We start from the raw sequence: 27,261 nt of genomic DNA, 5'->3' as shown, positions 1-27,261 counted from the left end.
GGCCCCGCGTGGGAGCGGCAACAAGGAGACAAAAGCGCGCGAGAGGGATATCGACGGGAACAGTCGCGACGAGGAGTTGAAACTTCCGCGACGTGACTCGAAAATAGGGCTCGTGATGAATTCTGCCTTGAAGAGGTATATTAAGATGCTGAAACAGGGCCTGCTGGATCACGGCGATAAAGACAGCGTCGCTTTAGCGTCTTTGAGCCTCACCGACGCAATATCGATTCTATCGGAACAGAAAATGCCTTTGTCGCCCGAAGAGATTCAAGAGCTGCAGAATGTATTAATTCAAGTCGAAAGAAATCCCGAATTAATCCACAAAGAGTCACTTTCGAACGTCGACAATATCGCGTTAAAATGATGCACATTTCGGCAATATTGAAATTGAAATTTATATTGTTATAATGCAATTATTAGTCTCGATTGCAAAACGATTTACAATTACAGTCTGTTGCGTGCCTAGCCAAGCGCAGGGAATTTTCAATGTAAACTCGTTTAAATTGAGAGCGGGTGTAATTAAAACAAAACACAACGTGAAATAATTGGCGAGCGAACAGATACAATAGCTATCGATGTTTATATTTCCTTTGGCGTTATTATCATTGCCAAATCGTGTGGGTTTTGTAAAATAACAAACATTATGTACAGACGTAAATAATATAAGATTGATTTTGCACAATAAAGTTTAGCGAGGAACTTTAAAAACTTATTAAAAGCTATTTACATGACGAATGATTAATATTTTTACGTCGAAGCAAAGAGCATAGTAATGTGATAATTCAATGCTTTTTTATTATCGGTGAATCGTCGTTTTAATTTATAACGCGTTAATTGAAAATATATCTCCATATTTTTCCATGTTTTTCTCTTTTAATATTATATCCTATTAGATTGTAATCACTGTACTAAGTATTAATTTAACGCTCGTTTGCCTGCGGAATTTATAACGAAAGCAAACATAACGTAACAATGAAGCGAGAGCTAAATGCTGTTGGACAACCACAAAGTAGTTAATGAACGCCTCGAACAGCCGTCTCTGTGGCATTGCCGCGTGATTTACATACGCGGGATAATTTCTTAAGCGCGTTAGCGTCACCGTTTATTAATAAAAAGCAAAAAGAGAAAAGAGGGTGATGACAATATGCGAACTCAAAGTGTTTTCCAGGACGACGACAGTCACTTACCGCAGATAAAGTCAAGTTGTCTTCTGTTTGTAGGTCTTCACGTGCTCGTGCTATAATAATGCTAATAATAATAAAATACGAAATTAAAATTCTCATTATAGATTAAATTACTGAATGTATTTGTCGAAAATTTATTTTACTTGGAGAAACTTTCCAGAAGCAAATTCCAAGTTTTGCCTATGCTTCGTTCAAAGGAAATCTGATATAGAAGCCACTATTACGACATTGTCAAAAGCATCGTGGCAAGTAGCACGGATTATCGCTACAGTAGACTTTGGATCTCCTTCCGTACCCTTTAATGCATCAGGCTTTCAATGAACCTAATCAATCTTGCTAATCTGACGTAGATTGACTTCACATGATTAACGACGTTAGCGGTACTTGGGAAGTTTTTCTTTGCCACTTTTGTCGTCTTGTTCTGCCGTCGCTTTTTTGCAACAATTTTGTATAAAAGCATCTATAGGAAAACATTTCAGCAATTATGGTCTACGACGTTAAATAAGCTGATTCGTTTACTCGAAGGCCTATGGCCGATTAAAGCGTCACACAATAGAGTGATTAGAGTGATTGAAACTATTAATACATTTGTATGAAATAATATCTCAATTATTTTGCAAAAAGCTGTGCAAACATTTTTTGCAAACATATTGCGTTACTCCTCACTTCCGTATAGTGAATCAAGGCTGACACTCGATAACGGGAGGATATGTTCTCAGATCGACACTCCGGGCGACAACAACAATATCAGCTACGGCGGGCGCAGGAGCAGCAGCTGTCGCTCCAGCAATATCGGCAACGCGCCACGAGGACCGATCACGTAATTTCGCCACCGACTCATTACGGCACGGGCCGCGTCGAGACTAGAATATTGCCACCGCGGCATGAATGTTGCACGTAAGGGCTTCGTCTGGCGGCCCGTGAACGACGTGTAATAAGCGAACGTAAGTTAACTTGGCCCGGGGGAAAAGCTGTCGCGTAAATCGCGCCGCAAACACCTGTGCATACGAAAAGCCCCGGCTTACGTCCATATTGAGCGCTTATCCGTGCTATATGCGATGGAGATTGATCATCATAATTGACTCCGGAGCTCTGTAACTTGCATGCAGAATCTTTATTATACAACCGACAGTTTTCACGCGATAATATTCATCATCTATCGCGCACTTTTCAAACAAGAAATCATATTTGATTATCGAAAATACTGATTGTAGTCACTAAGTACGTGTTTTTGTTATACTTTCGTAAATTTTCTCATGTCGCCGAAATTTTTTGATATCCTTCAGCTTTTCAGGAAAACTCGTGCCTTAATCGCAATAATAGTCGCAGTAAGAGTTAGTCCAGCATAGCCGGTAAGTTAATAATAAAATAAATTGCCATTGCAAAAAACAATTTTAATATTTTTTTAAGAATAGGTAAATATAAAATAAGAGTCCGCGCGAACCGACGTGGCGCGTGCGATCATTCTGACAAATCAGACATCATCGTCATTAAAATCGTGATATCATTGCAACAATAATTCTCCCGCATGATCGCGCTTACCGCGACGAGTCGCACAGATCGTTTGACGATTTTTGTAATATACATACGCACAGGTGTATGTATACTCATATATTTAATACATATAAATTTTATACATCTATAATAATATTGTACGATGACAATCGATCGCGTTACCGTAACAATGATATGCGAGTGACGCTTGGAGGATTAATAAATAGTAAAAGAAAAAGATTCATCTTGCCTACCGTCTGCCGTGAATTGGGATTAGATCGCGCGAAACCAGAGATAACTTTGCGCCAGAGAAGAAACAGGATCAATTGAATCAATCGCAAAGAGATAATGGGTTATTTTGTCGAGTGTTAAGTGCAAACACTGCAATTTTCATTCGCTGCACCGCAAAGTTACATCGGGTGCGACCTGAGCTCATTTCACGATAGCATGCTTCTCTGTCACCCCTTTGCGTTACGTGTATTTCCGATTTCGTCGTTTATCGGGACGCAAAACCACATTGGAAGCCGTGGTTATTAAACGCGCCGGTTGCGCTTCTAGTTTGCAACGAACATTATTAATTGATCGGTGATGCAAGCGCGAGTGTTGTTGATTCGTGCGAGCGCGTATTAATGAGAAGGTGCCGGAAAAACAAGCGTTTTCCGTATTTCTCGCACAATTTCTCGCGAAAATTATACCATTTCGTATCTATTTCGCGCGTACAATAACGAACACTTCTTTTTGTTTGACAGAAAGAGACGAGAGCAGCCTCGTAATTGGTGCACTTTGAACGTAAAGAAAACGGAATTTCTGTTGTTTGCGATACACGTTTGCAAACGCTTGCGATAGAAGAACATACGTAATTATATAGTACGCAATTATTCACTGTGGCAACAAACCTATTGCAACTGTATGAGATTTACTTTTCATCTCCTACACGTTTGTAAAAATTAAATACATCTCAAAGATTTATTATTTTATTTGTTAATGTAAAGTGGAGAGAATAATTGCTAATCACGAAACCGTTGTAAAATAATATAAAAATTGACAAGTATCTTGTAATATTAATTGAAAAATCGACAAAAAAATGGCACTTATAAGTTGTACATCGTTCTACTTGGCATATCGAATATTTCACTGATCATCGAAATATGAGACACTAGTAAAATTAGTCCCGATATTAATAATCAATAAGCCGCTAAGCCAAAATAGAAGTTGGATATTATTACACTGCCTTTATTCGTGTAATGATAGACAAGATAATTTTCAAATTTTACAAGACAGATTTTTCGAGATCGGACATTGACAAAGCGACTAGCAACGTTTGTATCTCTACCTCTCTCTCTCTCCCTCTCCCTCTCCCTCTCTCTCTCTCTCTCTCTCTCTCTCTCTGTACCAATATTAACACCATATACCGTGATGGATCATACGGCTTAACACCGCGTCAGATTTCGCGTCAGCTCGCGCACGGAATATCGGCGCTCGTGTGTGATTTTGACAGCGACATACGTTGCTCCTCCCTATTGTCTGACTCGTCGAGCGGATACATTCGGCGGGAGTCTTACCCGGGAAAGGAATCCGGTAGCGGCGAAGACGTATATTCGCGACAACCCCATTAATTACTATGGAATATTCGGAGAATGTCATATCATATGGAAGTTCATCGAGTTCTCCGACGCGCGACGCAGTTAATGACATAACGAGCGCTTGTTAATTTCTGTTTAATGTAGAACGGGATCCGATAATGCAAATTTCGCTTTCACTATGTTGCGGTTACATTATGCGCCGTTATTCATCATCTGCGATCAAAATTGTATCGACGAAAATGAAAAGAGAAGGCAGGAGTAGATTAGACGGTAAAATCAAGTTGATCTGCAAAATCAAGACCTTTTACTCTACAAATTTCATCTAAGAATTGTGTGATATAAAAATGCATGGCGCGAATTGCCATCGAAACACTTTCCGGAAAATCAAAACCCCACCTTCTCCTCTAACGATAAAAAACATTGTTATCGTTTCTTATAACGTCACGCAGCGCTACCGAGCTATTATTACGTTATTCTATCAAAAGTGGCAGTCGACGAGTTATTGCATTAAATCTATGCATATCGGACACATCGTTACAGTTACGTTACTTGCATCCCTGCCTGAAAATTTTATTACGCGTGTCGTCGCACAGATAAAAGGGGAAAGTATGCGTGTGCGTGAATGGATATCCGTATTTTTTTCTTTTTTCCGCGTGTAACCTGCCGGACAAAACGGGAATCCATTACGGGGGCCTACGTAAGGAGTGGCTGTGCGCGCCCGCCCGTTCCCATGTAGCATTTCCATTTATATTACCTTATCGTTATTCTTCCGCGCTGCTTCTTCCCTCTTTTCTCGCTCGTTCGGTCCGTTTCTCTCTCCTACTCTTGCCGGTCGGTCGATTTCCTTTCCTGTTTCGCCGCTTGCCTATTCCCAACGAAGGACCACGGTGAAAACGCACTTGCTCGACCAGCCGGCCTCATCGCTCGCTTCGTACTCAATCCGATGACCGCCGATGTCGAAGCGACGACCCGGATTCTGCGAGCAGGACCAAAAAATATCATCACCGACCGAAATTGTGGTAGCGAAATGATAAGGGAGGAAATCTACCATGCGAAATACGTTTGCGCGAGCGTGAAAATCGTCTTCCGGGTAAGTTTGCGCGGGATTTTTGGCACGAGTCGCCAAAATCCCGTTTTCCAGGATTTATCCGTCAAAATTTACCGTATCTCCAGCTGGAAAATTATGCTTAACTAATTTTACACCCGCGGTTGCTCGCGGCCTCGTGAGAACGAATCCTTTTCACGTCCGAAATCGCTTTTACTCGCGCCGTCCTCTTCCTCCGTACTTTACCGTTCCAAAAATTTGCATAATTCATCAAAACGTACGAATTTTGAAACGAATAATGGAGTTATAATTTGAGTAATAATTGATGCTCGTCGACAAATAAGCCAATTAAAGCCGCTAATAATACACGTCACATTTCGAAATCGATGTCGCACGTTAATTTTCGGAACCAACGTTAATTAATCAATCAATCGGCGCGCTGCGGTTTTGCTACCAAAAGAAACTGTAACACCATCATATGGCATCTCGTTATTAAAGCATTCACGAGTGATTCATTCATTGGAAACCTATTTTATTACATGTACATCTATCGGATCATTTTCGCACATTTACAAAATGGCAATCTCGATATTACGTCGGATATTATCGCCGATAATGGGTATTTCCACGCCTGTAAAATATTAACGATTACTGAAAATCGTGTTCCAACCAGTCGCACAGTTCATGAGATTATTGAGCGCGTGTAACATAATACGTATCATTGGAATGCGATACGGTCGAATATGCATTCCGAGCGAGAGCTTTTTATGATGTATTATGCATAAACATTGATGGACTTGATTATCGCGATACCAACCAATTTTTGTTCACAACGCTGTGCTGAATATCAGAGATGAAAATGCATCGGATATTTTGTTTGATTATCGGATACCTATATGAACGTCGATTTATAGAACATACAATATCTATGCCTAATTGTGGCATTGCTAGCATTCCGCCTTTGTTCGAAATATAGAATTCCATTTTTCGTGAAATTAGCAAAAATTATCAAGTATAATCTTACCTCATTATTACTGATTCGCGTCACCTTCACATTATCCGTGAAAGTCGGCTCCGTCCATGTGATTGCCGTTCCGTTCTTTCCGATAACTTGGATGTCCCTCGGACAGTCTTTGACTTTCGGTGCTTCGCCACCTGGAGTTTGAGATTAGCAAATTGAAGTAATAGCGAATCTTTCGTACTCGTTTTATCGTCCTCGTTCCGTTCTGAGCGAGGAAATTGCAGACGGTAAGAAACTCCCCCGAATCGAATCGACGGCGTGTCAGAAAGTTCGATTTCCGTATCGTCGTCGAATGATGAATCGGCAACTTGGCAATCGCGAATGCGAAATGATGAAATAAATTCTCAGCGAAATTTATTTATCGCGCATTACGTAATATTTGTGTTATAATTAAAAAAACTCGCCGGCAGAAAACTAATTAATTTCCGTTTCTTCGCTTCTCCCTCTTTGCTACAATTTTTATTTAGATTAATGGACGGTAGAAAAAATTATATCTTTATAATTTTCCGGAAAAGTTGTGTATATAATTGAATATTTTTCCGTTTCCGTGTGTTTCAAAAGCACCAAATTCCGCGCTCGTTACATTCTCGAGGAAGAAATAGCGATTCAAGCTATGCACAGATTTGTCCGCAAAATCAGGCCAGCTTTCCTGAGAAAACTCATCGGCTCAAGTGTCAGTGATGAAGCTGGAGTTTGCATTAAATTAAGTTGCGCCAACCTACTTTTAGGTATAAATGAGAGCTACACTCTTACAAGAGATTCGCGGAGCATCAAATACAGTCCTCAAATGTCACTCGGTTAAACGAAACGAGCTACACTTGCATTGAATCCACTTAGAACGTCGCGCGTTAAATGGATTTATTTGGATAAATAAACGGCAACGAGATGATTTAAGGATTGTTCCTTTTATTTTTATCAAAGAAACCTTTTACCTTGGAAATTTTAAATACCTTACATTTTAGGTTTTAGTATGGAAGATTCTTTTTAGAGTTTTAACTCGATGCCAAGTCAAATCGAAATAGCACAACGAAAAGTAGTAAGTTCTTCACGAATGTCAGAATAATAATTTACCAGTCGTGCGACAGTAAGTTGCCAGTTTATTCAGAATCGTATGAGGATTTGAACTAGCGGTGCGCCGAACCGCTGAGCGTATTTCGCTCACGTCCCGGAAAGATGCATCAGAGTAAACAGGGATAGCACGAAGGGACGTAATATTCTTAAGACGTATTTTAAAAGATCTCCACGTTGAGGCATTAGCAGACGACAAGGAAAACTTTTCACGCAACGTTCGTTTGCAAAAAGACCTAATAATTTGCTAACTCAAACTGGCGTTTTTCTTCTTCTTGCACGTATATTACATTTGTAACAAGTATCTTTTTATGCAAATTTCAAATTACGATCCGTCGCGAAACCCAAGTAGGAGAAATATTTCAATCTCGCACTGTTAATCATTGAGAAACGTGCAAAGTTCGTGGCAGCTAAAATGATGTATAGGGGTCCCTATTCTGTTGTAGCTTATATATATTTAACATATGTTCCCCTCTCTGATAAAATTAGCCGACCTACATGTTATCTTTCATCTCTATCTGTTATTAATCAAGATTTACAGGATTCAAGAGACGTTTATTCAGTACCTTCCGTGGAGTGCAATCTCTATAATCCGGATTAATTAATGCGGGAGCGCATGCGGATTACCGAAGAGTAAGCGCCGCTAAATGATCATGTTTTTACGATGTTGTTATTTGATATGCGATATTTGATATGTAACAGTCACTAGTGCTTGTAACTTTGTAGTTTTTCACAACTCCAAATTCATAAATAACTGTTTAAATAAATTTTCGAATAATAATAAATATACATTTAAGAAATAAATCACAAAAATTACAAGGACTCGAAAAATTACACTACAGATTAGCCGGGTCAAAAGGAGGACTATAAATTTCGATAATGAATATTGTCAGGACGAACGATATTTGCGCCCCGATATTGCGCAATCACTAATATTACAAAATTAATAATCGTCATTTCTGCTTGTTAGAGAGAACTGTCATTATCACGAGTACTCGAACGAGAATCATCGTTAGCACGACTTTGTACGTAATACGTCGTTAACACGCATCCATGCAGATTAATTACCTTTGACGATAATGCGTAACACACAGCTGGCCTGCTTTTTCGATATCGGATGTCGTGCGAAAAACGTGATCTCGTGCACGCCAGGCTGCAGAGTGGCTTCGAGTCGCGTACCCCAGGACGGTTTCGATCGCACGTATCGGAACCAATCGAGATCCGTCGCCGGTTGATCAAAGGTCACAAACGCCTCATCCCTGCCTGGCGGTAACTCGGCTACGACATCCTTCGGACACTCCAATCGCGGCTTGCTGTATCCTGTCGTAAAAGTGCGCAACATTTTTTCATAGATCTTTTTTGCCAATTTTTTGCGCGTTGCCATGAGAATGTAGAAATATTTAGTGAAGAAATTTGCTTTACGAGAAAGCATATTTAGAGAAATCTTTATTTTACTGAACTCTATTAAATTTTTTATTTGTTTCTATACTCTGTATCACACGCAATACATACATTATATTAAACTTTAATTTAATTGAACTAAACTTGATTCATATATTAATGCAAGAAAGAAAGAAAAGAATTAACGTGTCAGAAGCGGTACGTTTCGCGGAAATTAATGATATAAGTATAGTATACTCACTGACGCATTTTCCGTCCTGCGATCCATCCCAGGTGCCATCGGATCGACAAGTTAACTCGTATTCACCGCGAAGCTGATATCCTCGAGGACACTTTAAGAAACATCTTGTACCAGGTCGATTGGGCACTTTTCGCCTGTCGCGCCACAATTTAGACGTGGCTAATCGAGAGCACGTTAAATAACCACGACTAACCGGATTTAATGGTAGACACGCGATGCTATTTATGTCTGGAACAAATGAGATAAAAATAAAGACTGCTGTCTGTGCATCTTATAATATATTGCAAAAGCTCCTGTCACGAAAGAAACACTATTAATTTTAGTAAATATTAGTGTTATCTTGTCCTCCGAAAAGAAATAATATTATAGTAAAATTATTCGTATTAAATTTTGATCAAAATTAATACGCTATATTTTCCAACACAAAGCTTTGTTCAATCAAAATATTTATAATTAGAATTAATAGTTTCTATCCAACATTTACTGTTTTTAAACTATATAAATTGTTCAAATTGTCCAATTACTGTTTCTCAAATAAAAAAATGTTTTGTTTTGAACCATCACCGAATAGTTCTTTCTCTAACAGAGTTCTCTCCGAGTTGAATTAGTGTTTTTGCCTGCCTGAGCTGCACCATGTTCCAATTCATATAAAAGTTTATACCAAAAAATGTACTCGCAATTCTTTGATGTCATATTGTTTACTTTTGTGAGAAACTAGACAATATCAAAAACTCAATAACCAAAGAAAATTAACGAGCGTAAATAGCGTTGCATATTCGAAATAGTAGTACCCGGAAACATATTCTACATCAATTCCATTAATCGCGGTTAATTTTCAACTAATCGAATGTCGGCTATTTTACGTGCTACAATCTAATTATACATTATGCATCACGTATTATTATATTATTCTACAGAGAGAACGAAAAATAAGAATCAAAATATTAATCCTTTATTAAGCTCTAAAGAATGATATTCTCAATTGTAATTTGATTTTTATTTGATTTCATTTTAGAATTTATTGTTTCACATTCGGGCTATTTAAATTTTATTGAAAATAAAATAAAACAAAAAAAAATAGTTTTCCAATGAAATATCATTTTATATCAGCTTGTCACATATTACATCTTATACATACGAAATTTAATAACTCATTCATTCATCGTCGAGTTATTCATTGTGCTCAGTCAGTAAGCGTACCTGTCCTGAACTAACATATATACCAATGCAAGTCTAGAATTCACGTACGGCTCATAAACCTCGCAGCTTGGAGCGTAATCTATGTACGTGTTCAAAACAGAAACCTCCACATCGGCGCGGTATTATGTCAACCACGTCAGCCGCGACGCGTCTACGCGCGTATCAAATGCGATATATGTACATAACGCAGAAATTACGAATGCCAATGGCAAGAGGAAGGACCTATCTAGACGTATCCGTGGAAGTCGCTTCCGCGTGACGGTTTTGCATAATGCTATCATTGCAGATGAATTGCGACTATCCGCGTCGTTTAACGCAAAACTTGGAAAATTTACAAAGTCGCAAAAAAAAAAAAAAAAATTGAACGTTAAAAGTTACAATAAAGAGGATAATATCGAACGAAAACTTGCCCGAAAAAGGTGCAAAGTTAAATTGAAATTGGTCGTGGAATTTGCAGATGAAGATAAACGCGACGGGCCCAAGTACATCATGTTCATCCGTTTGATCATTGTGCCGCGCGACAACAACGTTCCGCGTGAAATGAACAAGGAGACAGCGGAAAGCGATTTGTCAAAGAACCCACGTACCTACGCAGGACTTCCCGTCGGATGACAGGGCTTTCTCGTCGCCGTCGCAAGCACAGAAGAAGCTTCCGTCTGTATTCTCGCACACCTCCGTACACCCGCCGTTATCAACCGTGCACTCGTTGATATCTAAATATAGAGACTATCGTAAATTTTCACATGCGAAGATGAGTCTCCTGGAAATAGTCATGCGATTCACATCACTAGTGTACATTCTAATAATTATTGGAAAACATGCACAAATAAACTACCGCATTTTTTATATATTTAACAAAGCGCAAAAAATATGTATTAATATTAATGTACTTTATATCACTTCTCATTTTAAATCGTTCGTGTCGAGTGGATAACGTCATACCTCGTGCAATCGGTTAGGAAGCTATGAATAATTCCAGCGAAATGATTTGTCTTTAATCTAAGATCGACTTCGCGTAATCGCGCCTTCATAGCGTCGCGACTGTCGGACAATTCGTCCCTTAACTATCACGCCGATCGCTCGCTACATCACATCGAATGTTATACAAAGCTTCTTTCATTCGCGCGTAATGACTCCTTCACCGGCGATCTCGCGTTCTTTGGCCTCCGATCTGTCTTTCAATCGTCGGCGAGATTACGTTAAATTGACCGAAGTGGCCGAGTCACTATTGCCTCGAGCACTCTCAATGATAGCCGAGAGCACTCAACTTTCGCTGCTTTCACGGCCTATAAATTTGCGCAGAAGTATACAGGGTGTTTAATAATCTCAAACCTCAATCTTGGCAAAAAATTTCTTAATCAATTTGAGATTGCTTTTTCCTTTTTTTTTCTTTTGGTCAAAAATTAATTAAAGTCTAGGTTAAGATTTTTAGGATTTTTTACGCGAGCAGTGTACATTATGTAAAGTATTATATTCTAGACGAAAACTTGGTATCGTTATTACGGTATTATAAAATTTTTCCATTTTATCCCCAATGTTCTTTTCATTCCTCTCACATTTGTGTCAGATTTGTAATAAATTTTTTAATACCAATCTTTTTAATAAAAATGCAAGCCTGTTTGTTTATTTACCTGAGAGGAATATTACTATCGCAAAAACTTTTTGCACCGGAAAAAGTCAGTCTGTGTCGGAGATGCCGTTACGAGAAGACGCCGAACAAAAATTTCTTTCATCGACGCTCTAGTTTCTTCAGAAATTCAGCCGTACACCCTTTCAACCGACACCTTGGCCGTTCTTTTCAAATTTCTCGTATGCTGGAGATTGTAAGATCATTGCGATAGTCCACTTCCCGCTGTGACAAAACGCGCACGCGGGCCTTTGCGAGCGAAATTAGAATTTTGCTTTGATGTGAGAATACTGGAGATTTTCATAAACGTGACGTGTTCGCAAAGCCATTTTGAGCGCACAGTTTACAATTTCTTTTATCTTTTGTAGAAGAAATTTCAATCTTTCTCAGAAAAAAGCGCGAATCTCCTGCTTTTACGGAGATCTCAATATCTTACCGATTGTCAAGAGATTTTACATTGTTCACAACGGAATTTCTGTATTTTTCACACATGTGCACATGTATTTCCGCTTCAATGCGACTCGTAATGTCAATCACCGCGAAATGCTGTTCACGTAAAATTTCCCCGCTATTTAACGACCGAAATTGCGAGGGAAAAGAAGGCGAAAATGGATTGAATTTTCGCAGAATAAGATTCGCGAACGCGAACGCCTGTAACGTCGTATCAACCGAGCTGTAATGTTCTTGTCGGTATTCACCGCCGCATCAATTGTAATTGAAGGATTTACGCCCCACGAAATTGGATTGCCAGTTACGAGCTTCGGAATGTCTGCAACGTGAGCTGTATCGGGAAGAAAGCTGTGCAGGGTGCGGAGAGATCTCTTTCTTAAATTTTCACCAATTGACACTACTCTAGAAAAGAAGACGCTAACAAATATCCAACAAGTTTCAATTCGTATCCGCGTTTAAAAAGCGTGCTGCTCTTTTCGACGATTTATTTCGACGCAATTCGCAAATGTTTAGTCGTGCACAGAAGAATTGCGTTATGCTGTTACGATAAGCATACGTACAAGTAAGAAAGAGAGAGAAAAAATGTAGCAACAAAAACGCCACAAAAGTATTTTGTATAAAATTCCGATAAAAGCGTTGCGTTTTTCTTATCGCGTTTGCGCGCATCGGCAAAACGGATTGCAGCGGGACTGCACTTGTGCAAGCGGTGAGGAGCGCTTTCGAGATATTTGAAGGTATTGGAAGGGGGAAACTCGCGGGAGACTCCTAAGAAGGTTACTCTCCCGAGGAATGCACGATTGGCGGGAAAGAAAAGGCTCTCTCTCTATCCGAAAGCAGCCGGTGGTGATATAGGTATCGTCCTTGCGGGGCCATGAGGCCACGATTCGACCGGCGTACCCTACCTCCCTCGCTCACCGTCGCGGAAAAAGGAGCGTCAGGCAACTTGGATTTCCTCGAAGAAATACTGAAGCTGCCGCGCGCACTTTTGTCGAAATCGCACGAAGAGAAAGAGAGAATAGTGCGGGATGTTTGCGGGATCGAAGCAGCTTAAACGGCGCGGCTGTTAACGCGAATTTCGCATGAAGCAAAATACCGGAGCGCGTGAAAAATGTCACGATAACCGGCGTCGATCACTCACCCAAGCGAGATCGAGAAAAGAAATCATGCAAAAAGATTCATGCGCAGAGTTCTTTCAGAAGCGGTAAATAGTAAAGAATAAAAAGCACAGAAAGTATAATGGTAAAAGATAAAAAAGAGATTGTAGTGTACAGTTTGCAAATTATTTAAAAAAGACAAAGTGACGCACTTATGCGAGGTAATGACGTTTCGGATAAAGTTTTCGTGTACACGTCGCGGAAGATCACATCTCCATTTCCAACGGTAACGTGATAGATGCTTAAAACTTATTAACAAGAACTTATTAGCTTAACTTGACTTAAGCAGGCGTACTAATACGCGCAAATTTGCAAAGTGGATTCACTCGCGCGCCATAATTCGAGTGCATACCTGCATCGTTTAACAATAAGCTTGAGGATGCAGACTCCGAGACTAAACTAGCTTCGGGGTCTTTTAAACTTTGACATTTCTAATCGTAGCTTTCACGGAACGGAAACAAGATGAATAAGTGTAAAATTATTGCGAAATTATTTGAACATTATTAATTATTACTGTCAACGTTGTAAAAATTATTCTCGAATTTCTAGCTGTCGAGCCTAATTTGTTGAGATGGAACAGCCATTAATTATCAGATAATAAATGAACATATGAGCGATGATAAAATGAAGATAGATTTCTTTCTATTGTTCAGAGTAAAAATTAAATTTTCCATTATCCGACTCACCGATGCACGTCCCATGGGCGGTCTGTTCGTAGCCCGGCAGGCAAGTGATGGACAGGCTGTCCAGAACTGGCTGATCCCTCAACTCCATAGGTTCCGCACATCGGTAGGAACCCGGAGTGTTAATGCATCCATAGCGACACAGGTCCGTCTGAAGATCCGGCACCGAGCATTCATCCACATCTGCGGGAAATGATTGTCATTTGTCAAACGTCTCGTCGTCCCGTCGCTACAAAAGTCTCGCGAATATTCGCGCGCGCGCTAAGTGCACGAGTGTATGCCCATTATTGTGAAAATTCGTGTGAATCGCGTAAAATCGTCATAAATCACGCCGGCATTGCGGAAAATTAAATTATTCTCCAAGAATGATATTTCGGAGGAATTGCGAAAAGAGAAATTGAGTTATATACGGGAGTTATAAACGGTTGTCTAATTAAATCGCTCACCTTGGCAGGTTTTCCAGTCGTCCTCGAGCATAAAACCGTCCGGACACAGGCAAAACACCCGACCCATCGTCGACAAACACGTGTGAGAGCATCCGGCGTTGTTAACGCTGCACGGACCCGTGTGTTTGTCGTGCTCGCACGTGTGATTGTCGGTCGAGAGCGACGCGTCTTGCAAACCTTCGCAGGAGCACTCGTATCCTCCTACGAGATTTCGACAGGTGTCCTGGCACGGACCGTGGCCGTTGTTCAGCAAACACTCGTTGATGTCTACACGGCAAACGACGCGCATGTTTAATCCGCCGCTAAGGGCGATTTAGAATGCGGAAGTGTAATTAATCCCATGCGATTGCAACGGCAATGTTTGAGTGAAGTAATTACTACGCTGGAATCGATATCACTCGAGTAAATAAGAGCACGTAGCGTGAAAAGGATGAATTATTCATATAAGAGCGCGAAATAAATTCCCCAAATAAATACTTGTGTAAACATTGGAAATTAAGTCGGGTTATACAAATTTGGTTTCGCCATTCACGTTCCGCGTGGACCAAGTTTGCATATAGAAATTACGAAAGCCGAGACGTGTCCATTAACAATTGCACGCACGGGGGAAATTATGTGCTCACCAACGCATTTGCGGCCATCCAATCTGAATCCTTCGTAGCAGGAACAGACGGCACGTCCGTTAATTTCGTTGCAAACATGCTCGCAGGATGCTTCAGCGCATAGACCGGCGTTCGGGTTTTGCTTGATCTCGCACTTTGGCACCTGTCCGACCCACTGACGATTCCGGCAGACTAATCGGCTCGTGGGGGATACCATATGGAATCCTGGCACGCACTCGTAATCGGCTTCCAAATACTCGTGGCCCGGGGTCGAGGACCTTTATCATTGTAGCGTGATCAAGCGGAGAGAGTTATTTTTACGGTAAAACTATATTTTTGCAGAGGGATCCAGCATTAACGCTAAATGGAGGGAAAGATAAACGTATTTCAACCTGGTAGCGCCGCGAGGAGAAATTTTACTACCATTTTTGAATTTGGAAATAAATCTAACTTTGATACATACGCACGAGGTATTTTTTTTGTTTTTTTATTTCATTACAAGAAATATTAAATTCCGCATGAAATTTTCGCATCGGGTGTTGTTATCGCCTATTAATGAATAGGATCTATGTTTTATCGATATTTTAATTGAAGAAAAATTGATTTCGAACAAACGTTCGCAAAATCTAATCGCTAAAATTAACGGTGAGCGTTCTGAAACACCTGGTACATATCTCACCGTGTAAATCGTTGATTTCAGGATTATCCCGAGCATTGAATTATGGATAAGAGAAGATAGGAGAGCACTTACTTTACATATTTGATCAGCGCGTGGCGAGATAGAGGCGCCGGCAGGAACGTCCCGTTTATGCAGGATAAATCCCCGCTCGTGCCGTCGTCCTGCGATGCTTTCGTCACGCTCGTGACTTCCGCGCTTCCGTCGTCGAGTTCCTCGTCGCTCTCCTCCGAATTAATTATCGGTTTTCTCGGAGGATGTGAGCCGGAGGTGCGACGAATCGGCGGTAATGACGGCGCCGGCTTCAACCTCGACGTCATGTACGCGTTGTAGTCCTTCAGAGTCCTCTCCAGCACTTGGTTCTCCAGATCCAAGATCGGCAGATCCTCCTCGGTTCTCGAGTAGCCCAGCATCTTCTCGACGTCGTAACGCGAGCCCCCGAATTTGCTTTCGGCATTCGACAAAGTGTCGGTCTCGCTCGACTCCATACCTCGGTTTTCATCGGTTTCGCGTTCCACCGATTTCTTAGGAGAGGTATCGAAAATACCGTCGTCCAGAATCGAAGGATTCTTCGAAGCGGATTTGGAAATCTCCATCTCGAGCTGCTTGGAGAATTCTCTTTCCACCGTGTCGGCCGTGTAAATGCCGCAACGCAGGCATATTCTTGGCCTCTTCGTCGCCTCGAGCGTCGGCCGATGCTCGACACTCGACGGCAACGTCGTGTTGACGGCCGCTATCGACGAGGCTCGGTCGAAAGTGACGCTTGACGATTTCTCGGACGTGTCAATCCTGGCGGGGTCGACTTTTTCACGGAGAAAATCGCTCAGGCCGTCGTACATTTTCTTCTCGTGCTTCGATCGACGCGCGACATCCTGTCGCTTGTCGTCCTGTCGCGCGCTCTTCCGGCCTCTGTTGCGCTCCTTCCTCTCCTTCTTCTTTCGTCTCCGTCGTTCCGCGCGGGATTTGCGCGCCTCCCGATTCTTCGGTCTTGACTTTGACAGGGGACTGTTTCTTCTCTGCGATAATTCACCTCCCTTATCCGTTATCTCGTTCTCACGACTGTCCTCGATGCTGATCTCGTGCGCACGATCCTTGATACTGGAATTCCTCAGCTCTTTACCCCTACGACGCTTCTTGCGCGTTCGATTTCCGAAATTGTCCCCTTGTTGTCTGCCCGAGTTTGCTGCCGGGAAAAGATAACGGGAATGTATTTTCAGTGAAAAATTGCCAGCTGAAACAATAAATTAAAGCGTGCGCGTATACGTGATTAAATAAACGACAAAATTCTCATTATTTACATTTCATATTGCAGGATCTGCTTAAGCGTAGATGTATGATGCGTGGGAAAATATTGCGCAAAAATGAGAAATTTTCGAAACAGCACGATTCGCTGAGAAACGGATATCTCATTTCGGATGTATTTTCGCTCGTCCGCCAACTTGTTTACCCAGAACACGTTTCTCATATTAGGGAAAAAGCGATTTTACTCACTGACATTTACGTTTCTTCGAGGAGGAATTTTCACACCATTTTCCGACAAAAGATGTTTGTCCCCGCGTTCATCGCCGCGGGGTCCCGCTTTCGCTTCCGCTTCCGTCCCCTCCAGCTCCTCGATAACACCTCGCGACGAAAGCGTCCTTCTGTTTTCTTCGAGCACCTCCATCCCTTCAGAGGATGCGCCCCGGCTGATAGATAACAATAGCTTTAACCATTGTTGTGCTCTCGCGAAAGACAAGAGATCTTAGAGATACTGCCCAGTTCAATGAATAAATCATCGAAGGCGCGAAAAAGACGAGTCACTCAATTTCAGCAGTTTAAGGCACTAAACAACGTGTTAGCATTGTTCAAAATTTGTCTAAAAATCCGAAACATTTTTATATTTAAATACATGCTGTTGTATAAAAATTTGCTTCGAAGAGAAATAAGTTACGGAATGTACATAATTTTATCAACAATATAGAATTTCTCATTTCTATGAACTTTTTTTTACGAACATTACATTACATCGACTCGACAAATTCTCAAGTCCTACTTCCTCGACCTTTCATCATTTGGGCGAACTTTTGATCCCGAACTATAATTACAGTGTAATTCTATTAAAGCTCTCTCTGATATTTGAGCGGATACGCGGATTTCGACGACAAAGCATATATCATTGAATTAAAAGCGCCGTTAGATCTTTATTGGAAGAATCTCGTTTCTCGTGTTACTCGCATCGAGCCGGGTTCCATTCATCGCATTACATCCGGAAGAAAAACCGGAGACAAGCAGCGTTTTGCAGCTCGTATTTTACAGCTGCTGGAATTTAGCAGCAGCGATACTTTACCTATACTGCTGATGGGCGTCCAGAGTGCGCGACTCGTCGGTGAAGTAATCCGATCTCTTCCTGTCACCATCGAACAACGCACCGCGTGCCTCGGCATTTTGGCAGAGTCCTGTAAACGAGCGAATTCAACCTTAGGCCGATCGGCGGGAAAATAAGAGCAAGGGGTGAGCGAAGGGACGAGAACTCTTCCCGTGACTGCATTTCTCCGCGGGCGATGCAGGCAGCGAGGCGAAAATGCGGAAGTCCTATTGTGAAGTTTCCCGGAGTCCCGCACTTGGCCACGAGTGGGTCGAAACTTGGACTATTACTACAATGAAACTCCGCCACGCGGAACTGCGGAAGTCATCGGTCCCGCCGTCATTTCGCTTCGTTGAGCGAAGTGTTCGCGCGATGTAGTCGTCGATATGGAAATTCTTTAATGCGCGAAAATGGCGATAAAGTCAAGTTGGAAGAGAGATAAAAAGAAGCAGAAAAAAGCGTAACCTCCCCGAGAGACGGGAGAGGGTAAAAGATTTCTAAAGGACAAGCAAGAGTATCTTAATCTCTCGGATGTTCCTTAGATGCTTTTAAAGGCGTCTCTTAAGCTTCTACGGTGTTTGTGAGAAAACGCAATGAGTACTGAATATAGGTGGAGGTTTCTTTCATAAATCTTTTTCAAACGTGTTACATTAAAAAATAAGAAATAATTGCAATGATGAATGCTTCACGCTTCCTCCTTTCTCAAATACAAAATTTTCTCTTAATAAACTTACGATTTTCCGCTCTCAGGCAGTAATATGAATTCCGGCACGTTAACGAAGGGATGCCTATCGGATGCCCCGAAAAGTTTCACGGTGGATTATACTCGAAACTTTCGCGAAGCTCTTGACTCGAGAAGTAGCGAAACCGGACGCATTTTCCTCTGCCGTTGTCGAAGAAAGCTCATCGAGAGAGAAGCATCTTCGCCTAATCTAAGCGATATCAAAGTGGCAATTGGTATAATCCAACGATAATTGACTTTCTCGTTGTTTCCGCGCATCCGGAACCTTTAACAAAAGCGAAACAGCCAAGTTGCTACGCACAAGAACCAAAGAACGAAGACGAGAGATTATCCTGTGGAACGATACGTTTCAGCATTTCGCGTAACAGTCTATATAATATATTTTAAAAGAGAAAACAATAAAGTACTTTTAAAAATATTCTCCCGTTAAATGTAAGGTATATAATTGTTGCGCGTATTAGCGTATTCTCCAGGTGTTTGCGCGCCGCGCTAATATTTTAAAAATCCTTAAATATTTCATATTCATAAAATATTTGTTTTTCGGTATACCAGTTTAACGAAAATATAAGCGCGATAAAAAATGGAAAGAAGAGATGCATTCCGGCAGAAGCAATTAAAGCAAGCAACTAAACTTTGCCATAGGTTACGACGAATAATTCGTTCATTTCTCTATCGTAATAGTGGTCAGGATGGTAATTCCGTCGCGAAAGTTTAATTAAATTCAATCAGCGGTAAACGGGGCTTCCATATAATATTTTATTGAAGGCAAATCGCCCTGTATTCCGATCTTTCATCTTTTCAACTGATTAATGCGAATATATAAAGAATCGCAAAGTTAATTCATTCTCATACAATTTGCACGTATCTAGAACAATTGTATTTGAACAATTGAGATCGAAGAAATTAATTTTGAAATTTTGAAATGCGCATGTTTTAAAGCTCAATAACAAGGTTTGTCTGAATCAGTAATCGAAATACTTGAATATTTCATCTTTACTTCCGCGTTACCTCGGCAAAAACAACGTAATGCATGACACATTACACTAGCGCTCGTGTAAATAAATGAGTATATTTCGGAGAGCGTGCCGTCACACACGTGTGCGCCCGGCGCTAGTAATTTTTCATTTGCCACGTGCATATAGCGAGTGTTCCCCAACGCGACATTCCGCGCCTGTAATATTCACAGGTCATCACCTTTAAATTTACATTCGACTTTTCACCCAACCGTCTTGAGTGAACTCGACGCAAAACGTTTCAGGGATTTCGACCAAGTCACTGTCGTGAGCGAAGCCGCATTCCGGGTGCATCTAATCAATTTGGAAACGATTCGATTTCGACGTGAAGTCGAAAATAAGTCATTTCCAATCAGGGCGGATAATCGACGCGTGCTTCGAATAATTGAGATTAAGAATATGATGACACTTTGGAAGCGCGCTTCTCGGAATTTCCTATGACACCTGGCGAACCGCTTATCGTTCACCTGCAAGCACGATAAGCCCAACATCACAAGAGGATTTCTCATCAACTTGTATTGCACTGATGCGCAGAGCACAGCCTCGTTGATCCCTTGTCAATTTTCGCTGCGACACACGACGCTAGGGAGACGAGATTACCTCCGGTAATGTTGCATCGCCAATCGAACGAAATGAATTTCCGGCATCGGCGAGAGCTCGATCGAAAGGACTCGAAAAAGAATAAATACTCCTTTCTAAAGAGTATTCCCGACGGTAAGCGATCGATGAAAAACGGCGGCGTACTTTCTATAATTATTCCACATTATGCACTAAGCTCGTCCTTTTCAGCGGAATAATTCATTGAACATTTGACGGCAGTCTATGAGAAAAACCGATTACGGGGGATTATGTTACATCGCAGCCGTAAATTATAGACAGTCGTGAAATTATAGATCTTGCAAACGACATTAATGAGAGCTCAAATTAATAAAAACGATTATGAATTATATATGCTTATAGTGTCCTTTAAGAGAAAACTCAAATGTCTATATATCGCCTCTACAATTGTGACTGTAATATCGATTAGACGTAAAATCTGGCGGAACTCATTTAAATATAAAGCGAAATTTTACATAAACAAATTTTTCTCAAATGTGCTGTAAAGTTTCCTGTAATTCCTATGACATTTGTGAACAATGTTACTTCATTCAAACTGTAAACGAGACACATTACAATGACTAAAAAATGCATTAGAAACAGCGTGCATGTTTCATCCCGTAAATCGTGTGCCATTTTGTTAATCCTGTTCTGCGTGGAGAATATGCAACGACGTAATTACGTGCGAATGTACCAACTGCGCGAACAACCGCATAAATCGTAAACGAGTTAAGCGGTGAAGTTAGATTGCCCGGCGCTCATTGTTTTTTCGCTGTTTAAGCGAACCACAGAGAGTGAGAGGGAGAAAGAGAAATAGAGAGAGAGAGAGAAAGAGAGAGAGAGAGAGAGAGTCCCCTTAATGTTAATTCGTAAATCTGCTAATACGTCCAGCGGCAAAACTAATTACATCATGCTATAGAAAGACGTTGAGGCGGGCGAGAGCGCAGGCTGGCATTTCATTGTGATTGCATGGTCCACAATGCGCCGTGAAAATTAACAGACCGCGCTTCAAGTTGCTCGTGGCTCGTAGAGGAGAAGCTGAGGTTGGAATGGAGTTTCCCGTCGCGCACACAGAGCGACGAGAAAGAATTTCTCCGAAGATGTAGTGGACTATTTTTCACTTTTAAGATATGAGATATCGAGCGGAAGAATGGTATAAGACATATTTCTCGCGTTTCAAGAAATAAGAATGCGGTGGCATATTTAATGTGAAATATAGCTACTTCATTATGTCATCCTTTTCTATTATTATAAAGGAGAAAACGGCAGAGAGAGGAGTTTCAAGAGTCGCGTAGCGCCGAAATAGGTATTTACCGCGGCTAAAGTGGATGACTTATTATTGACTGATATCACTGTGGCTCTCTCGGCTTAGCGCGCCTAAGTGCAATGAATAAACACGCTCAATTGGATAACAAACTAATTCTCATGTTTTCTACAGAGCATTGTGCAGCAGGATAAAGTAATTAGAGCGGAAATCTCAGTTAGCTATTTTCGGGCGAGAATTTGTACCGCACTTTTTTAAAATCTCGAAACTAAATTTGCATACTATTGCGGTTGCTAAGCGTTCTTTATTCATAACCCCACGTCTTCTTTAAATATGGACAAACGTCTCGGCTCGGCTTTTAAGCTCCACCTCGGACGCGCGTTCTTTATTTTACAGGCATATAAATTAAGACGCAAATACAAGCTGACACGCTGAAGATTGAATCATTTTGTGAGCGCCACGAGAAGTGGATGACTCCTTTGACTACTATTCGCGAAAAATTAGACAAGTCGCATCGTTAATTATTATTTTGTTAATTCTATGGCTATTTTTTAATATATTCTATATTTGTTGCTATATTATATATGTATTAATCAAATTATATTAACTAATGTAGTTAATTAATTTAGCTAATTAACTTTGCTGATTGTACCTAATTACTATTGTGTATATGTCGATAATTTAATGAATAAACGCGTAATATTAAAATATTAATTATTATTATAAACTATTTATATCAAATTGTTTAATCAATAGTAATCATTACTGCGTAAAAAATATGCTTAATGAATCAACAATGATACAAAGTATTAAACGAAGAAATTATTCAATAAACATTAAAAATTCAATGCAATATTGTATGCATGCAATGTAATATTTGCAATAACAGAGATATGCATGAATTTTATTTTAGTATAAATTACATACTGAGTCAATAAAAACATATTGAAAACATAAGAGGGTGATTTAACCTATAATTTTTCGACACTTTCAAGTTTTATCAAAGTTCTAAATTTTTCTAAAAAATTAAAATAATTTTGATTAGCTTGGTATTAAAAAAAAGCAGCACTCACCAAACGGCGGAACAATTGCCACTAGAAACAAGACGATGCAAACGAGCCTCGCGTGGCTCGTATGTTTCTCGATACACATAACGTGACGTCGTTCACACTGGCATTCAAACGTACCGTATCGCGCGGCCGCTCGCGTGGCTCTGAGTGTTCCTCGTTAGATTTCGAGTTTGAAACGGTCTCTCCCTCTCTTTTGCTTCTGCTCCTCTCTCCGTCACGCCAATTTCATCCCGCGTTTTGCGCGTCGCGGAATTGTGGCGACGCGACGTCGCGCAGCTCCCGGATGCTTGCGAGTGGTCCGACGGAGACGTCTGCTCGATGTGATCTGCCGAACTGTATCACAGCTGGCGCCACTCATATGAAAGACCCGCGAAGATTTGCGCGGAAGCTGTAAACACATAAAATTGCACTTTTATCACGAGGATGTTATTTTACAGATTCTTACTTCTTATTGCTTCATTAAGTGAGAGAAAACATTCAAAATATTTGAGATAATTGATTTGAAAAACTAAACAATTCGATAGCTATTATTGTAAACAGAAAAATTTATTTTCTAAAACATAACAAATTGAAAAGTAATTTTGCAAAATTTCTCATTTTGCTCTATTATTTTTATCACTCCTTTTTAACATAACGCGTGCTTGATTAATTAAATTTCTTATTGTTCAAAATGTAGATTTTAATGTATTTTAATTCTCTCTTGCAATAATCAGGAATGACAAGCAAGTAGAAGCAGCGCTCGTGACTTTTGCGTATATATTCGTATTCCATTGCCCTCCATAGTCGACCTAGCTCCTGTAATTTCCTCGAATATCGATCCTGCAGCGCATTCGCGCGTTCCGAACGACGCAAGCTCGAAGTTCAAGCGGAATAGAGAGCCTCCCTCCCGGCAAAGCTAGTTTATGCCCGGCGTATTCCCTCACCCCTGATACTCACTTTCTCTCTCTCCTTCTCTCTTCCTCCCTCCTTCCTTTTCGTCCTCGTGAGGCACGGCAATCGGACAAGATGAGCGACCAGGAGGATCTGGATTATTACATCATGTTTCCGTCGTTCCCGCCGTCCCCGAAGGATCCGACGTTGGCCACGACCGGGCAGGATCAACGAGAGGAGTTCGTGTTTGTGTACGAGGAGGATAAGCGACCGGTCGTGATCTTACTAGGATGGGCCGGCTGTCAGGACCGATATCTAGCCAAGTACAGTGCAATCTACGAGGAGAAAAGGTATTCCGCTTACTCGCTATTTTCGCGCAAAATTCGACTCGCGAGTGAGAAACAATCGAGTTGAAATGCTCAATGTTGCGTCGTTCACGTTACAACGCGTTAATCCCTGGTGCATTTTTGTGCGCATCTTCGCAGTTGCATTACGTTGCGCTACACAGCACCGGTGGAGTGCCTGTTTTGGCGCCGTGACAAAATGCCTTACATCGGCAAGCGGCTGCTGCAGGTGATCACTGACAAGCGACTGGACGAGCATCCGATATTCTTCCACGTCTTCAGCAACGGCGGCGCGTTCCTCTACCAGCATGTCAGTCTCGCGATGCAGAAGGCCAACATGCCGTTCAAGGTAGACGATGTCTATATGACAATACAACATTTTTTTATTTTATACTTTTCGTACGTTCTAAAAATGTGCAAGAGACAATTCCAAAAAATCTTCGTCCAATATTCTTTAACAGCTTGACTGTCGATTATTCTTTGAAATTTATTTTAAACGCTCTATAATGCACGATAAAATTAAAATAAATATAAAAATTGAGATAAAATTTGTTCATAATTTTACGCGTCGTGTAATATAGAAAATTATTGCAGGTCAGAGGTGTGATATTCGACAGTGCGCCTGGCGAGAGAAGATTAACGGCGCTTTTCAAGGCGATTAGCGCGATCATCGGTGGCCATCCTCTCACGAATTTACCGATGTCTTTTATTATCACGTTCTTGCTCTCCGTACTCTGGTTCTTCGAGGTAAACAAACAGTCAACAAATGCATGTACCAATGATTCTCACGATCATCTTGATAGCAGGCATGAAATGATAATAATTTTTATTAATTTATAAAGGCATTCTTATATGTTTATCAGAGCGACGAATCATACCATACCCATAGATCGGATCATTTCAGGGCTGTGTCGACGTTGTACAGTTTAAATGTCGATTTATGATCGTCAGGTAATTGCGCAGGCATTCAGCAGATCGCCTATTCCGACGAATCCGATTGCTCTCGCCGAAGAAGCCTACTCCTGGCCTCAGCTGTTCCTATACTCCAACAGCGATACCTTGATTCCAGCGTCTGTGAGTGAAAAAATAAGTTATCATTTGAATTTTCACAATAAATATTTATTTTTTACTAGCTTTTGTGTAAAAAAATTAGCAATTAAACTTGATATCGGGCAAGATAATACTTATACACTTGAAATTTCGAAAAACGTCAGGATGTGGAGAAATTCGCCAGCCGACGAGCCGAGCGAGGTGTGCGGGTGCAGCTGGTCTTGTTCACCAATTCACCGCACGTCAAACACTATGCGACCTACCGCGATGTCTACGTCAATACCGTATGCGGCTTCATCCACGAATGCTTGATTTCGCCGAGTCCATCAAGGAGTCTGATGTCGTCTCTGGATCACGACGACAATCACGACTCTCAAAACTACGACGCGCCGCCAGGGCTTACCAAGCGCGTCGTGTTGCCTCACGAGGCCACCAAGCAGCAGAATTAGAATAATCGAAAGACGCTAATAGGTAGAATAATCATTCGCTGAAGAATTGTACTCAATCGCGATCTCGCAGTACAGATGTACAGATGCGAAGGAAGAGAGGATCGATACGATTAACTTTTACATATATGTACATCTATAAAAAAACCGGGCGAATTAAAAGGAAATATTTTGCACAAACGTGATTTCCTAATCTTCATCGTTAAAAGTTGACTTCTAAATTATTAAAATTTTTTTATTTTTTTTTTTTGTGCATTCTCGTCTATTCATTAATTCTGGAACAGAACGATTACGAGTAAGGAGATTAGTTTCTTAATCAGAATCAAAATAAATTAAAACACAAGTAATAATTATTAAAATTTAAAAAACCGTAAATTTAAAAAGCATTGCTGCTGAACTTTAAAGATTACAATTTCAAAATTTCCAATTTAGGTAAATTGCTTTTTTAGGTAAGTTGTTCTTTTTAATTCGCTCATTTTATATGATGTCCTAGATGCTGGAAACGGTGCTACGTTTATTGATGTACAGAGCTATTTTATGCAAAGAGTATTATTATATACAAGTGAAATTTATCTAATTGTAAGTAGAGAACGCAAATTTTATGAACTAAGCGAGAGCACACACACACACACGGTGGCGTAAGATCTTTCAAATTCTATTAAGTATATTTTAAAATATTTTGTAAATGTATTTAAAATCTAAAAATTGTTATTAAGTAGAATGTATTTTAATTTGCATCAGTTTATTCCAGCATTGTTATTTTTACGAACAGATTAAATGTCACGCGCATTGCTCAAATATTTCTTACAATTTGTAAAGCTTAGGAGACATATTGCAATATTCCTATTGTATTCGATATAACTTTCAGCAATTGAAATGAATTTCTGGGTGAGTTATATGCACTGTTTGCGGCATCATAAGCCTTGAGTTAAAATTTTCTCACTTTTGTACAGACGGAGAAAGAACCGATTCCACGTCCTCTCTCCTTCGCCGCAATCCCTTTCGCATTATTCCCCCAGCTTGATTCTTCCTTGCTATCTTCCATTATTTCTTTCGCCACTGCGTGTGCGAGTAACCGCTACTTTAGAAGCTCGTAAACTTATTGTTAGACACGAATGCATCTGTGTGTATGCATCTCGTATAATAATCTAGATGACAAATCTCGCTTTTGGACGAGTATGTATTTTTCTTCGACAAGACGATGATGCGAAGGCACGTCGAGGATTAAGAGATATTTCTAGGACAAAAAATGGATGCGTCTATAGATTATACGCAATATTACGCAACGTTATTGCTTTCATTCGTACTTTTTCCTACACCAAAGAAGGAATTCGCACAAAAGAATCAAGCTGGACTTGATTTAGCTTCCGCTATTCACACTCCGAGTGCATGGCATTTAATATTGACTCGAGAATAAAAAAACGAAAAATTCTTGTGTCTCGAAACTAATAATGAATTTTTCGAAACTTCAACGCTCGGGAGTATAGCTGTATCAGATGTCGTTAACATCTCTCTATACTATATATATATAATATATACATATATAATATATATGTATAATATAAATATATTTTGATCTGTCGATTAGTTATACAAATAAAGACTGATAAATATCTACAATGCTTCAATTTCATTTAATGTTTCAC

The 27,261-nt window shown here is 40.5% G+C and overlaps 3 protein-coding genes across 7 annotated transcripts in view; 2 read left to right on the top strand and 1 right to left on the bottom strand.

The window, feature by feature from the left end:
• Positions 1-2,918, top strand: part of LOC105673564 (fibrillin-2) — a 34,786-nt gene extending 31,868 nt beyond the window's left edge. The window contains exons 22-23 of one of the 2 annotated variants that reach the window (XM_067359653.1): positions 1,904-2,128; positions 2,479-2,918. In XM_067359653.1, the coding sequence (XP_067215754.1) occupies positions 1,904-2,085 (182 nt within the window). In that variant the 3' untranslated portion in view covers positions 2,086-2,128; positions 2,479-2,918. Of the gene's footprint in view, positions 1-1,903 lie in introns of both variants that reach the window. The other variant, XM_067359652.1, reaches the window with a different exon arrangement.
• Positions 2,748-23,981, bottom strand: LOC105673565 (uncharacterized). 4 transcript variants are annotated; one of them, XR_001100983.2, is made up of 14 exons: positions 23,842-23,981; positions 22,909-23,293; positions 18,202-18,310; positions 17,367-17,560; positions 15,951-17,058; positions 15,221-15,477; positions 14,598-14,864; positions 14,155-14,334; positions 10,825-10,950; positions 9,038-9,265; positions 8,464-8,715; positions 6,331-6,461; positions 5,016-5,237; positions 2,748-4,921 (listed from the first exon to the last, which is right to left on the bottom strand). XR_001100983.2 is itself a non-coding variant. In XM_012369289.2 (13 exons), the coding sequence occupies exons 2-13, from the start codon at positions 22,985-22,987 to the stop codon at positions 5,127-5,129; spliced, it is 3,042 nt and encodes a 1,013-aa protein (XP_012224712.1). In that variant the 5' UTR covers positions 22,988-23,293; positions 23,842-23,981; the 3' UTR covers positions 2,748-5,126. The 4 variants fall into 4 exon arrangements, 3 of the variants coding, with proteins under 3 accessions (XP_012224712.1, XP_012224714.1, XP_012224713.1); XM_012369289.2 differs by having other exon boundaries at positions 2,748-5,237; XM_012369291.2 differs by having other exon boundaries at positions 2,748-5,237; positions 23,023-23,293.
• On the top strand, positions 23,911-27,235 carry LOC105673567 (transmembrane protein 53). The gene is made up of 5 exons (XM_012369292.2): positions 23,911-24,125; positions 24,261-24,468; positions 24,714-24,866; positions 25,071-25,193; positions 25,334-27,235. Exons 1-5 carry the CDS (start codon positions 23,911-23,913, stop codon positions 25,616-25,618), a joined length of 984 nt encoding a protein of 327 aa, XP_012224715.1. The 3' UTR covers positions 25,619-27,235.
• The last annotated feature ends 26 nt before the right edge of the window (positions 27,236-27,261 follow it).

This window comes from Linepithema humile, chromosome 7 (assembly GCF_040581485.1).
Source record: "Linepithema humile isolate Giens D197 chromosome 7, Lhum_UNIL_v1.0, whole genome shotgun sequence".
NCBI classification, from domain to species: Eukaryota; Metazoa; Arthropoda; class Insecta; order Hymenoptera; family Formicidae; genus Linepithema; species Linepithema humile.
This window is presented reverse-complemented; position numbering and strand designations above follow the sequence as displayed.